Source organism: Pagrus pagrus, assembly GCF_965226575.1.
Source record: "Pagrus pagrus genome assembly, chromosome: 17".
Taxonomy (NCBI): Eukaryota; Metazoa; Chordata; class Actinopteri; order Spariformes; family Sparidae; genus Pagrus; species Pagrus pagrus.
In genome coordinates, this window is record NC_140201.1 from 5,239,616 (window position 1) to 5,253,608 (window position 13,993).

At 41.1% G+C, this 13,993-nt stretch overlaps 1 protein-coding gene across 9 annotated transcripts in view; it reads right to left on the reverse strand.

Annotated features, from left to right (window-relative positions):
* Positions 1-1,542: 1,542 nt before the first annotated feature.
* Positions 1,543-13,993, reverse strand: part of LOC311272731 (microtubule-actin cross-linking factor 1-like) — a 225,858-nt gene continuing 213,407 nt past the window's right edge. For 4 of the 9 annotated variants that reach the window (XM_084379322.1, XM_084379315.1, XM_084379323.1 and 1 more), the window contains 8 exons: positions 12,885-12,902; positions 11,976-12,093; positions 10,993-11,055; positions 10,415-10,447; positions 7,782-7,999; positions 5,890-6,006; positions 4,715-4,814; positions 1,543-3,832 (listed from right to left, as the gene is read on the reverse strand). In XM_084379322.1, coding sequence (XP_084235448.1) covers positions 3,585-3,832; positions 4,715-4,814; positions 5,890-6,006; positions 7,782-7,999; positions 10,415-10,447; positions 10,993-11,055; positions 11,976-12,093; positions 12,885-12,902 — 915 coding nt within the window. In that variant the 3' untranslated portion in view covers positions 1,543-3,584. The remainder of the gene's footprint in view (positions 3,833-4,714; positions 4,815-5,889; positions 6,007-7,781; positions 8,000-10,414; positions 10,448-10,992; positions 11,056-11,975; positions 12,094-12,884; positions 12,903-13,993) is intronic. The other 5 variants (XM_084379316.1, XM_084379317.1, XM_084379320.1 and 2 more) reach the window with 5 other exon arrangements.

Below are 13,993 nucleotides of genomic sequence, written 5' to 3' on the forward strand. Positions count from 1 at the left end.
CTTCTTCCATCTCTTGAATATGTACAATTTGAGTTTTGAGAACATGTGAAATGTGAGAATTTTAATACTTTTGCTGAAACTGGCCACAGAAAACTTTTCATCTTCCATGTATAGATTGGGTCCATGTACACCTCGCTTGGCTGGATTTGATTAGTACACGTCTTCTCTTACCACTGGGACTTGAGACATCTCAAAACAACAGTTAAAACAAATCCTTTTTAGGTAAAAATGGGATTCTTATTGTTGTTTTTTGCTTTTGCTACCACAGGGCAACACTGGGAGGAGGGGAAATTGAGAAGTAATTGATTTTGGCTTTACTGACATTTTCTTACATTTCTTTCCCAAAGTCCAAATGTCCAAAAAATACAAATTTGTTGATTTTGTCAAATAAAAAATTTAAAAACTACAAAAGTTATTACACTTATTATCAAAGACGACCAAGAAAATCAACGTGTTAACATTTAAGAAGTTGGATCCAGTAAGTTTTGTCACTTTTGCTTTAAAGTTTCTTAAACTCATTGTGTATTCTTTGTCTGTTCTTTGTCTATACCTTGAGATATTATTTTCATAAATAGCTTGTATAGTTTACACACACACACACATTCAGATTTTCTGTAAAGAATCCAAATAAATCAAAGACAAGATTCAGTTTTACTGCAAGCATATTTTTAATACAAAAACAGAACAAAAATTGTTTATAATTTTAGTTTTTTGTTTAACTTTTACACAATTGACTCCTAGTAACGCCCCTCCATGTTCTCATCATCACACAAGGAAACATCACAAAGGAAAAAAAAAACTTATTTTCAGGAGAAAAAAACTTTGTATTTTTAGGAAGAAAAAAAAATTTCCCTGGAAAAAAGAGGGTTTAAAAAAAAAAAAAAAAAAAAAAAAATTCTGGGAAAAAAAAAAGGTTTTTTTTTTCCCCTGACAAAGTTTTTTCAATGGAAAATAATTTTTTAACACTTCCCCTGGGAAATGTTAAAAAACGTTAAAAAATGTTAATGTTAAAAAATGTTAAAAAATATTAAAAAATGTTAAAAAATATTAAAAAATGTTAAAAAATGTTAAAAATTTTTAAAAAATATTAAAAAATGTTAAAATGGAAATGTTAAAAAATGTTAAAATGGAAATGTTAAAAAATGTTATTTTTTTCAGGTATGAAATCGAGTTAATTTTTGTTTACCATTGTGTGAGAGCGACGGTTGTTTCCAGGGGAAATGTTGTAAAATGTTGTTGTAAAAAATATTTGTGAGAAACACTCGCTCTTACAAATGAAGAAACAAACAAACATTATTTTTTTAAAAACTACAAAAGTAGTAAGACGACCAAGAAAATCAACGTGTTAACATTTAAGAAGTTGGATCCAGTAAGTTTTGTCACTCTTGCTTTAAATAAAGTTTCTTAAACTCGTGTACTCTTTGTCTGTTCTTTGTCTATACCTTGAGATATTATTTTCATAAATAGAGAGCTTGTATAGTTTACACACACACACACACATTCAGATTTTCTGTAAAGAATCCAAATAAATCAAAGACAAGATTCAGTTTTACTGCAAGCATATTTTTAATACAAAAACAGAACAAAAATTGTTTATAATTTTAGTTTTTTGTTTAACTTTTACACAATTGACTCCTAGTAACGCCCCTCCATGTTCTCATCATCACACTGAGAGTAGCACAGCATCAAAAGGTGGCGGACTCGTCTCCTGCTCCCCGAGTCCAGACTCCCTCAGAGAGACAATAAATAAATAAAAATCACCTTAAGATGTCTTCTTTCTTACTGTAATTTCATTAGCTTTTCATAAACTTCATCTCTTACACGGAGATAAACACAGAGACAACTCGCCCCGTCAGCGACAGGACATTTGAAAAAAAGCCTAGAAGAAGAGACGCTGGGGGAGGGACATGAGGGAGGAAACCCGCTCTCATTGGTCCGCTCTGCCCAGGTCTCCTGTCATTCATATTTGTAGTTCTCTCTACACATGAAGGGCAAACCCCTTTGGTCATGGTCTGGGAATTGTAGTCATTAGCAAAAGAGAAAAATGAACAAACAAGGCTGCCACTAGAATCAGCGACCTAGTGAATAATGTTACAATGAAGTAGAAACACACTTTACACACACATGAAGTCGAAGAGCGGAGCGGACATTTTCTTGGTACAAAAATCACAATTTTCTTTAACCATAATACTAAAATCACTCTCCGCGACGTGTGATATGACATGAAACTGAAAAATAAATAGATTCTTCTTTCAAGCTAGATAACAAAAGTACAACTGGATTATAAATTAACCAGAACACAACGAGAAGAAAAACAAAATGACATTCGCAAATTAAACATTTTTGCATACAGTGACTCGAGTCAATGACCTCTTTATTATTTCCTGTAACAAAGACACACATGATACACACCACGTTGTATGTGTGTGTGCGAGAGAGAGAGAGTGTGTGTGTGTGTGTGTGTGCTGCTGGGTTGCTTAGGGCAACACAGTGTAGACATTAAGGTGGAACTGCAGAGGAAGAGACAATTAGTGCATGCTGGTTGTCCAACTCGGCGAACACGGTCATTAACATCGGGTTAGGTTACACATGTCGTATATCGTCAGTAATGTGCTGTTAGTTGAGTGTGTCACTGTAAAAATAGTCCTCTCTATTGCCAGTTTGTGATTTCTGTGTGTCGGATTGTTACGCCGGCATGTGACAAAACCACACCGCCCTTTGCTGAAATGCACACACAAGGCTGATCTGAACGTTCCAGCGGTCGGGAGGAGTCTGCTCTGCGGTGTTTGAGTGTGTGAGAGTTTGCCCTCAGCTGCAGCAGCACCACCACCGCCACCGTCACCACCACCGATCCTCCGAGTCTGAGGTTAAGCCGGTGTGTGTGTCGGACAGCGCTTCCTGCCTCCCGAGCTCTCCACACACACAGATCTGCTGAGGTGACGTTTTTTTTTTTTTTCCCGCCGACCAGTCAGGAGGAAGCGACATGGCAGTCGTTGCATATTTCTTTTTAAACTCATCGCTGAGGCATCTGGCCCGCAGGCCGAAATAATAACCCACAATTCTTTCTCTTTTTCCTGAATGTCATTTGAGCTTTTTTGTTTGTGTAGCCGCGGTGGTGGTGTTGGTGTGTCCCACCCCTTCCCCCGCCTCGTGTTAAAATGTGTGTGTTTGTGTGTCGGTGTGGTATAAAGCAGTTTAAAGACTTTATGTCGCTCTGTCTGAAGAGTGTAACACAAAGTAAGGCAGCATCACGTCAAGTCCGGTGGTTTTCGGTTCCACGCTGGTGGGGAACTGTCGAAGACGAAGCAGAAGACTGGAAGGCAAAATGTGGGTCGCTTCTTAAAGGGGAAAAGTCAGTTTGGACCCCACGGACTCTGGCCTGGACTGCCAGACCAGAACTCTGCTCGTCTTGTGCATGTGTCTTCAGTCTGTTATGAGAGCGGGGAAAGAGTGAGAGGGAGATTCACTCATCCTCATCCTTTCCCCTGGAAAATGTCAGTCATAGTGCACAAATTCTCCCTCAGATTGAAGAGCTGGTACACCCAAAATGGCCGTCGATAGCGGTCCACTGTCTGTGGCTGGTGTTATTTCTTCGCAGACCCAGGGGTCTTTGGGCTGGGGGCCTTTTTAGAGATGGTGGGGATCTTGGAGGGTTTGGCCCCGCTGCCGGGTCGTCGAGGGGTGTCCGAGGCGTCGGAGCAGACGGAGCGAGCGTCCTGTAGCTCTGATGCGTCTGAGGCGTCACTGCCGCGGCGACTGCTGGCTCTGCTGCCGGCCCGGCTGCCGGCTCGGCTGGTCGGACCACTGACGGTGGATCCTCCTCGCTTTGGATCTAGAGGAAGACAGAATGAAGGGAAGAGGAGGAGAGAGAAGAAGAGAAAAATGTTTTTTTTAATGTGAAACTACATCTGTGAAAATTTTTTTTCTCATTTTTGTAAAACTCAATCTGTTTTTTTTCTTTTGCCAAAACATTTTTTTCCATTCAGTTTCTCACAAATAAAAAAAAAACACATGGAAATTTAAAAAAAAAAAAATCTTGAGAATATGTTTTTTCATGTGTGAAAACGAGAGAATTATTTATTTTTAAAAAAACTTTTTTAAAACTTTTTTTCCTGGAGGAAAAAATATTTTCTCCTAAAATGTTTTTTTTTTTTTTTTTTTAGTTTACACAGAAAAAAAATACATGAAGGAACTTTCAAAGATTATTTTGGAATATCTCAACTTTTAATGGTTTATCATGTAATTTTATGGACTTTCATGTTCCCCAGAGGATGAATCCTGTTGACTTTGACGAACAGATTTTTTTTGTAGTGCAAATTTAAAGTTTTCACATTTACTAGTCACACATCTCAACAGCTACGAAACCACAAAACGTTGTACAGACACGTTTGAACGCCATCATGAGGTTCACATTTGTGGTTTTGACAGATCGCCATGAAATGTGACTTGTAATAAATTTGGTGATTCCTTAACTTTTTACCGTTGGTACTTAGCTTTATGGCTAAAACCCTAAAACTAAATGACATTCTGATCATCCTCAGCTGTACTTTGTGCTTTTTAGCAAATGTAAGTACGTAACATGCTAACCTACGCGAGCATGTTAGTATTCTGCTCAAATCATCATTGTGCCTACGAAGGACAGAGAATTAGCGTATAAATGAAAAACAAATGTTATCCAACATAAAATAAAGTAGTAAAGTGTCTGTCGTCTCACCAGTTCGTGATGGTTTGCCGGATCCTCCGTTCTCTCCGGTCAGCGAGCCTCGGCTCGAGTGGAACGTCGGCCTCTTTAGTTTGGAGCCCGACGCCGCCCCCTGCAGGAGCACACAGGAAACATCAGCTGAAGATAACTCGACTGTGGAGCTGATTACTGATCTGCATCACGTCAGATACACACTAATATTTAAACACACTACAGGATCGTACTGCTAAAGACCAGTTCAGAACAAAGATTCATGACGAGACGAGATGAAACCTGCAGTGTGCCGATCTGCAGCGTTTTAAAACCGTTTCGTCTCGTCGCAGATCTTTGGTTTGAACTGGACTTGGACAGAGAAACATCACACACACATGAACACTGGACAAAAACAGACCGACAAAGAAAGATCTCACGACAAATGAAAACTGCACACAGACACACAGATTTGTACAAATGATTAATAGAACTGTTACTTTATAACAGAGGAGTCAAGACGGCTTCAACTAATGATTATTTGATTGTTTTGATCATTGATTATTAAGCTGATCAACACCCAAACACATTCAGTTCATCACTTCGACTGACTCCTCTCTAATTGTCCTAATATAAAATATAAATTACAGCCATTTCAAACGATTACACAATTATAAATTAAAATGGTTGCCAATTAATTTATTATCAGTCAATTCATTAACCAGTTGTTTCAACTCTTCATTAAAGAGGTGATATGATTCAGCGACAAAATATGAAAAAAAAGCAAAAACAAATTTGAAAGTCAAATTTTTTTTAAACTGATTGTTAATTGTTATTAAACTGCTTTAAAGATTTTACCAGATTTAACTCATTTTCCAGTTCTTTATCTTAATATAACTTTATCTTCCTTGTCAAATTAACCCTTGCATCTTCAAAATGTCATGTTTCAGGTTGCAGCTCGATCACATCATGTTTCTTCTCAAAGGTCGGCAAACGTTCACAACCCTGAGAGATGATGTCATCTTTAACTCAAACATGAAAACCACTGAAGTTTCTATGTTTCCACATGACAGCAGCACATGTCTCTGCGTGTTGGTGTGTGTGAGCACCCAGGAGTGTGCGTTAGTGCATCAGCGCGTTCAGTGGGGTGGGGGTCGGGTGGGACAGGGAAGTGGGTGGTTGGGTGGGTGGGTGGGTGGTTGGGGTGAGTGTGTTACCTCGTGCCCAGGAGTGATGTGGCCGAGATCTGGGCAGCAGTGGCACTTGGTTGGCGTTGGAGTTTTACTGTGTGCCAGCCAGGGCTTGGCATAGTCACGCGAGTGAGTATGGGTGGACTGAAGGGAGGAAGGGAAGGAAGGAAGGAAGGGTGGAGGAGAGGGAGAGCAAAGCAGCAGAAGAGAGCGAATGTAGGAGGGAGGGAGGGAGTTATGGAGGGAAGCGGAGGATGGCGGGGCAGCGCAGCGCAGTGTGTTTTTGTGTAACAGCAGCGTGATTTCATTTTTTTTTTTTTTTTTTTTTTTTTAACAACCCAACAAAGCAGGGAGGACATTTTTGAAGCCGGGTTAGCAGGGTTTGAATGACAGGAACGAGGGGAAAAGGCAAAAAGATGGAAGACAAAACAAAGAAACAAGAACAAAAAATAAAATTTCACAGTTAAGGATGTGGTGATTTTTGACAGCAACAACAGGAGGATGACAACAACTGAACAATGTGCAACACAAACCCATAAAACACACAAATACACACATACAGAGTCACTAATGTGCATTCAGTCTCTCTCACACACACCGACAGTAATGCTTTTATAACAGTAATCAGATGATCAATGAAAAACATCACTAACATTGGATGATGACAACAACAGTGATAATGAGCTGTTTGACCCGACGGTGATGTTTACTGCCTCTAACACACAACAGATGGTGAACGTGACAGATTAGATCATTCAGGTTTGTGTGGTTGTGTATGTGTGAGAGAAAGTGCATTGATTTAAAATCCACTTTAAACCTATCGAACTCATGACAGGAAAAAGGATTAAAACTGATGCAGCAGAAGCAAAGATAATCTCTTTTATTCCACAAAATCTTTTGCCTACATAACCCACAATGCAACTCAACCACCGACAGGTAATGCAGTCTTGAGCCCCTAGCATTAAGCAGAGATGAGAAGCGGGCTACACAGATTTTTTCACTTTTAAACTTGTTGTCTTCTGCCTCGGATGCTGACTCACACACCGTCCTCTGGAGCCAAAAACAGCTTTTAATAAAGCGACTAAAAGTTTAATTTGTTAAATTTATGGAAGATTGTTTGAGTGATCTTTAACTTTTTCTGCAGTTTTTATTTCATCTACAGAATCGTGTTTTGTCTCAGTGTTAAGTAACGCCGCACAAAGAGTCTTTTCTGTTGATTTTGTCTTTAACCATGTTGTCTCCTGGGTGAACATAAGATATTTATCTATTTTTAGTGACTTTTATGGAAACCCTGAGGAGCAAGTGAAGACTTTCGAAGAAGAAATCTGTGAAAACAGATGGAAAAAAGTTTCCTGGGAAAAAAATAAATCATGTTAATTAAAATTAACACATTCTTTTCTTTTTTCCTGCTGACATTTTCACTCAGTTTCACACATTTAATAAAAAGATAAAAATAAAATAAAATTCACAAGAGATTATTCTCACAAAACTTTTAGACGACCAGAGAAAGTTCTTCACTTGACCCTCAGGGCTTCCGTAGAATTTCCCTGGTGTGCGATCAATATCTACCTGTCCAGGAACTACAGGTTGAAAATTTAAATTTAAAACTCAGCACAGTCTCCTTGTTTTGTACATTTTTTTTTGTCTAAATAAAGATATGTGACATGACAATAAAGTTTTATCTTATCCTTTGTCTTACTGAATATGGATAAAGTTGGTTGTGTTTTGTAAACTTGCTATGATTCACCATCATCTATCATTAATGTAGTGTAATGAATGGACATGAAGTGGAAAAGAAACCTAAAAATAAACCTGAAGTAACAGGATTTATGACATCTAACTCCATTTCTGGTGAGTAAAATTAGATCCTGCCTCAACTCTGAAATGTTGAGTCTTAACACACTGAAGTCAGCGCTCACCCTGGATGATGCGGAGGCTGTCGGTGTGGCGGGGGCGGAGGGAGCAGAGGGCAGCGAGGCACCGCTGTGGGAGGCCGAGGAGGAGGAGCGGGTGGGGGAGGCGTTGCGGGAGCCCGGTTTGGAGCGTCGACCTCGGGAGCGGAAGGCGGCCAGACCCTGAGAGGCTCCTTCAGGAAGGATGAACTTTTCCCTCAACTCCAGGTTGGTGCGACCGCGAGCTGAAGAGAAACAGAGAGAGCAAGAAACAAATGAGATGGTTTGTTTGTGTCGGCTCACAGCTTTCCTCCATCAGGGGGCGGCAGAGGCAGCGAGCAGGGTGAGGAGGAGAGTCAGTGCTTCCTTTGGCTGCAGACATCAGAGTCCGTGCATGACTCGTTTGAGAGTGCACGTGAGCAGGGGGGCGGGGTTTGGAGGGGCGGGGTTTAGGGGTTCAGGAAGTCGTAAGTGCACTTTGGTTGAGTTGTTTTTTTAAGGGAAGAGGTGAATGAGTGTGTTTGATCTGAGTGCAAAAGTAAATTCATCTATTCAATACGCAACGAAAGTCAGAAGTTCGTCCACGTGTGGAAACGTTTTGGAGACACGTCGTCATCGCTGCGGGGTCAATTCTTCAACCAGCTCCACAAGTTATTCTCATTTCACATATTAACTTGCTCATTGCCAATTAAAAACCTGCCAACAGAGTGCTTATCATATCTTCAAAGGAACAGCTCAACATTTTGAGAAATCAGCTTATTGGGTTTTGCACCACAAGAACAAGTAGCAACAGCAACTGCTCAAGAAAGAGAGAGTGAAGAAAGAAAGAAAACTTCATTCTAAATCCCAACGACACCTGCAACGACCCTAATGAGTGAAAATCCAGCCTCAGAACAGAGGGTTACTAAACAGTACGTCCTTTAGGTCACTTAATGTATCTTAAATCTTTGTTTAATATTTCTTGTGGCGACCTTCAACAACATTTCACACAAGCTCTTGACTTTTCTAGGGTCGTCACGGCTCCACACAAGAGGAAAAACCTAGCTAAAAAGGTTTTAATTTCTGGTAGTATGTGCTGTCGTGGATGGAGTTTGTCTTGATTCATTTTCACTCTTCATGAATGCTGAGAAAAGCTGGTGGAAAAGAAGCGAGCTCAGACGTGACTTCAGCTCTCAATAAGCACATTTCCCAAAATGTCAAACCATTCCTTTAAGCAATGGCAAGATGTCTCCCGTTCTGAAAAATGTAATTTCACTGAGTGACACTCACACTCTCATTGCGTATTTGCTTTACAACATCTGAGGGGTGGTGGGAGAAAAAGCACAGCCTCTCTTCTCTCGTTTTTTTCAACAAACTCTCCCAGTTGAACTTATTTTCACTTCTTGCTGCAAAGTTGCATCTCAGCTCTGCTGCGTATACACAATTTGTGTATAAATACATGTGGGGGGTCATGCCTGGTTTATGCTTAGCGGGAGAGAGCCCAGAGATTCAGGGTTTCTCCCTTCTTCAAAAGACACTCAGCGGCATTCTCGGACAAAAAAGTAGTGCAGCAGCCCCAGCAGACAACAACAAGCCTGGAGAAGCCAGCCACAAAGAGAGAGAGAGAGAGAGAGGGAGAGAGGGAGGGAGAGAGAGAGAGAGAGAGAGAGAGGGAGAGAGAGGGAGAGAGAGAGAGAGAGAGAGAGAGAGAGAGAGGGAGGGAGAGAGAGAGGGAGAGAGAGGGAGGGAGAGTATAACAGAATGGCTGAAAAGGAACCAAAAAAATACACAAAAGAACCAGAGAAGAGAGCTAGGACAGACAGATTTACAGATTTAGAGGAAGCGTGGAGGATAAACAGTGACAGGAGTGAAAATAGTGTAAAAAGAGTGAAGAGAAGAGGGCTACAGCTAGCCGTGGCAGCAGTGCAACTCCTGGCTTCATGGCCCTCATCCCTAGCATCCCAACAGCAAGGCCAGTCAATTAAACGGGTGCACCCTGCAATTACGTCCCCCTTCAACGCCAGCCAGCCAGGTGCACCCTGTAATTGTGTCTCCCACCAACCAGCCATCACATTTAGAGGAGCTGCGTTGGAAGCGAGCGATATTAGAAACCCAGGCTGGCCACGCCCAGGTCTGAGACACTCACTGTCTCTTTACACTTCAGTTACAAGAACTTTAACTTCTTTATTTGAGCTTAAGCTATAAAAAAAAAATAAAGAGGTTTAAAAAAAGATAAATTTGTAAGCGGTGTTCATTGTAACATGAAAACACGACAGGAAGAGTTGAAAGTTTTATACATTATGTTTCCTGCTGAGCCTCTCCACCCACATTTCTATTATTAGCTCACCTTGTAAAATCCATATTTAAAAAAAAAAAAAAAAAAAAAGTACTTAAAAAATAATAAAGCAACATATATAGACCAGGGGTTGGCCAAATCCTGCTTTGTTGTGAGTGAGGAAAGCATGACGCAAACATGTGGCACACAGACAAGACTGACATCAATGCCTAAACACACAAACCGGACCGCAGTTAGAACACACACATATATATATACTGTATATATAGACACTGAGAGGACAGCTGTGGTTAAAGATGGAGACTGACAGCTGGACGGACGGACGGATGGATGGAGAGTGAAAGAGATGGAGTGACAGAGAAGCAGAGAGAGGAAGTGTAGATACCTCGGCAGCAGAAATAGCCAGGAGTGACTGTCACTAAGAGACACAAGAGACAATGTGAAATAACAGCATGCTCATGGTGGAATGAAGAGTCACACACACACACACTCACAGAAAGATCTTCTTGGAAACACACTCATGCACACACACAGGCACTCTTGAAAATCAGTCCTCCAATGCCACAATCATCAACACACTTAAACAGACCATAAAAACACACACACACACACACACTGCCAACCAATGGGGGTCCAGACGAGTGTCAGTGACCCCTGAAAGGTGCTTTAAAAAACAGGTCAGGATATCGGCGCTTGCGTGAGTGGCGACAGCCGGGGGAGGGAGGTCAGGAGAGAGCAGAACAGTGGGGAGACATAACGTTAGTCAGGTGATCACAGTCAGCAAGGCACAGCAACAAGGCCAAACCAACAAACCGAAGAAGAAGAAGAAGAAGGAAAGATGAAGATAATGACAAAGAAAAGAACAAAGAGAAGACATCTGGAGGAGAGAGTCCAGGAGAGAGAGAGAAAAACAGACGGGGCGGAGAAAAGACAGGCAGTTAGGAGATAGAGGAGAAGTCCAACCTATACGAGATGAGATGGAGCTACTGGAATCGGAGCGGAGAATCTTAAGTCCTGGATGTTGCACTGAGGAAAGAGAAAAAGGGAGGGAGGGAGGAAGAGAGGGGGAGGAAGAGGGAGAGAACTGAGGACCATGCACCATGCAATACTACTGTTTTATCATTAAAAAAGAATGAATAAAATTAAGACAGGACAGAGGCCGAGAAGAGTGAAAGAATCGGCCGTGGATATACAGAAATAAAACGTCTGACGAGATAAGATGATGGACTCGTTGAGGACTGACAGAGGACGGGCTCAGAGGGGACAGAGTGATGTCGGGAATAAGAGATGGAGAGAGAAACAAAAACCACCGACCGGAGTGAGACGAGGCAGCGTTTCACTGCATCACCTGCTGACAGACAACTTGACAAACTCGAGTCAGTTTCCTCGGTGTGTTTTCCATCACTGTGCCGCTCTGATCTGTGCGCTGCCACTCACTTCTGCTTGGTGGTGTAAATGTCAGGAGCTCGGTGCAGAAGGTGTGTTCACTTTCGGGAATAGTTGTGTGAGAGTGTGTTTTGTGTTTGTGCTAGAGCCCGACGATAATAACGTCTGATCGATATTTGACCCATATTTGTAGAGCAATAGAACCAGAGACAAGATGTCAGCGACTCACTTGTGTGAGTGTTGCAGATTTTTTTGCCTTTCACTGAACCTAATATTTCAAAACTTAATAATACAGGAATGTCTGTATGTGTGAATGTAAAAGAGTCTCACAATTAATAAATTAACCAAAATCTAGGGCATCATTTAAAATATGATTACAAATCCACTATCAGTCAGGCTCTAGCAAATGCATGTGAATGAAAGAAGGCAGACAGATGAGAAAGGTATGAATGTGTGTGTGTGTGTGTGTGTGTGTGTGTGTGGTCTGTGCTTGTGTGTTTAAAAGAGAGCTGTGTGTGTGTGTGTGTGTTTGTGTGCGCATGGGAGTAAACGTCACTCACCTCTGCATGGATCATTTTTAACCAGGAACTCGTCCAGAGCCATCCAACCACCTCCGACTCTCACCATCACAGTGCTGCGCAAAATCCTCACCAGACGCAGCTGCTGAGAGTCGCCGAACTGAGGAGGTAAACGACAAAATAAAGGAGGAAGAGACAAAGAGAAATGAGGAGGAAAGAGGAAAAATTAGGACAAAGGGGTGAGAGGAGAGAGAAGAGAGTGAGGGAATCAAAAAAGAAGAGATAAAGCCAGTGAGTAACATAATAATCGATATATTGATTGATGAGTTTTAAATTATTCATGGTATCACACTGAGCAGCCCATGTACCAAATCTGAACAGATGATCTCTTCTACTCCATGCAACGACGGAAAAACCATGCACTGAAAGAACTAAAGAGACACCCAGCCACCCGAATAAGAATCACTGGTATTTTTTAATTTATTTTCAGTCTTTAACTTCTCAGAAATTGTTCAAACCACACAGCAAAGCAGAACTCCAAAGCGATACCAGCACAGAAGGAATTTTCTGGATCTCTCTCCAAGCAGCTTGATTTGCTTCCCAGCTTCAGTCCAAAAGCACACTATATATCACCTAACCACTAATTACCACTTCAGCCATGTCAATGTCGCCTGCTTCACATTGTGCAATTTGTCACGCTCAACACCAAACAAATCACAGCAGGAACATAACTGGAGGGTGAAACCTGCTTACACGTTGCAAAGCCACAATGGAGTGCTTCTTCTTTTGAGTTGCTTTTTTTAAATAACTGTTTAACGAAGAATTCCAGAAACAACAACAAAAAAAAAACTTTTTTGTAAACGTGCGAACGCAGAAAGGACAGCACTCCATTGGTGGGCAATCAGGAAGCAGATTTCACACATCCAATCACAGCAGCCGCAATCACTTTACCTGGTTTCCGAGGAAGAACTACAATAAATCCAGAAGACACGGAGCACGGGAACACAAAGAAGAAACAGAGCAAGAGTGAAACAACATGTACTGATAACTGAGGTCTGTAAGGTATGAATGGAACCATTTAAATGTGTACAGGATCTTCAAAAAGCTGGCTCTAAAACGGTTAAATTTCAGTGTGTGTTTCTGTTATTTGCAGAATTAGTGGTGTAAGCAAAAAGACACAGTGGACACGGATGCCTGTGGATGTTATGGCAGTGATGATGGTAAGATGGAGGTGAAGACAGAGAAGAAAAGTGAAGCCAGACACAAACATGAGCCAGAACACAAACACAAAATAGACAAAAACAAACTGGTGTACTATTAGTATCCCCAGTGTCCTGCAGTCAGACACTAGATATCATTACCCGGTGAGTAATGATGGCGTGGACACACATACTGTAGCAGTGGTAGTGATGCGTGATCCAGTAAGTGCTGCTGAAAGCTGTCAGAACTGTGTTTATGACCGTTGTAAAATGCTACATATTTACACACAGACTGCTGGGTTAGGAATGTTTATAACCACTGCAGCTCCTGAGGGTTTTAAACAACTTTAATAATCCTGCAAAGTGATGACCTAAACCCTCCTTGAGCAGTATCTTATGATGAGTGTTTTTTTTAAACATTTGTTTGTATTCTTGTAGGCTTCATTTCTGCCACGTTGTGTCTTAAATTCAGTCTCTTCATTATCAGGAAAAAGACGCAAAAGCAGTTGTTATTTGCCAGATTTTGTAACAAGACACACTGTCAGAATGAAGATTTTTTAGTAAAATAATGACTGAATCATTCCAAGAGTCTGGTGGTTCTTTCATAGTTAAGTGTGAATTAAAGTATATACTATTAAACTCATGAACTCTTCCTCTTTGACACCCAGCAGCACAGTGTGCGTCTATGCAGTCACATTTACATGGTTATATTAATATATTATGGTTATTATAATTAATTCATGTTTTCGGTGATGAAAAAGAAGGCTCAGCTGACAATCCTGGAGGCCTGTGAGATGTTACATCAATGCTTCCATGACATGTGATGACATGTTATGATACAGACAGTTAACACACTTATAA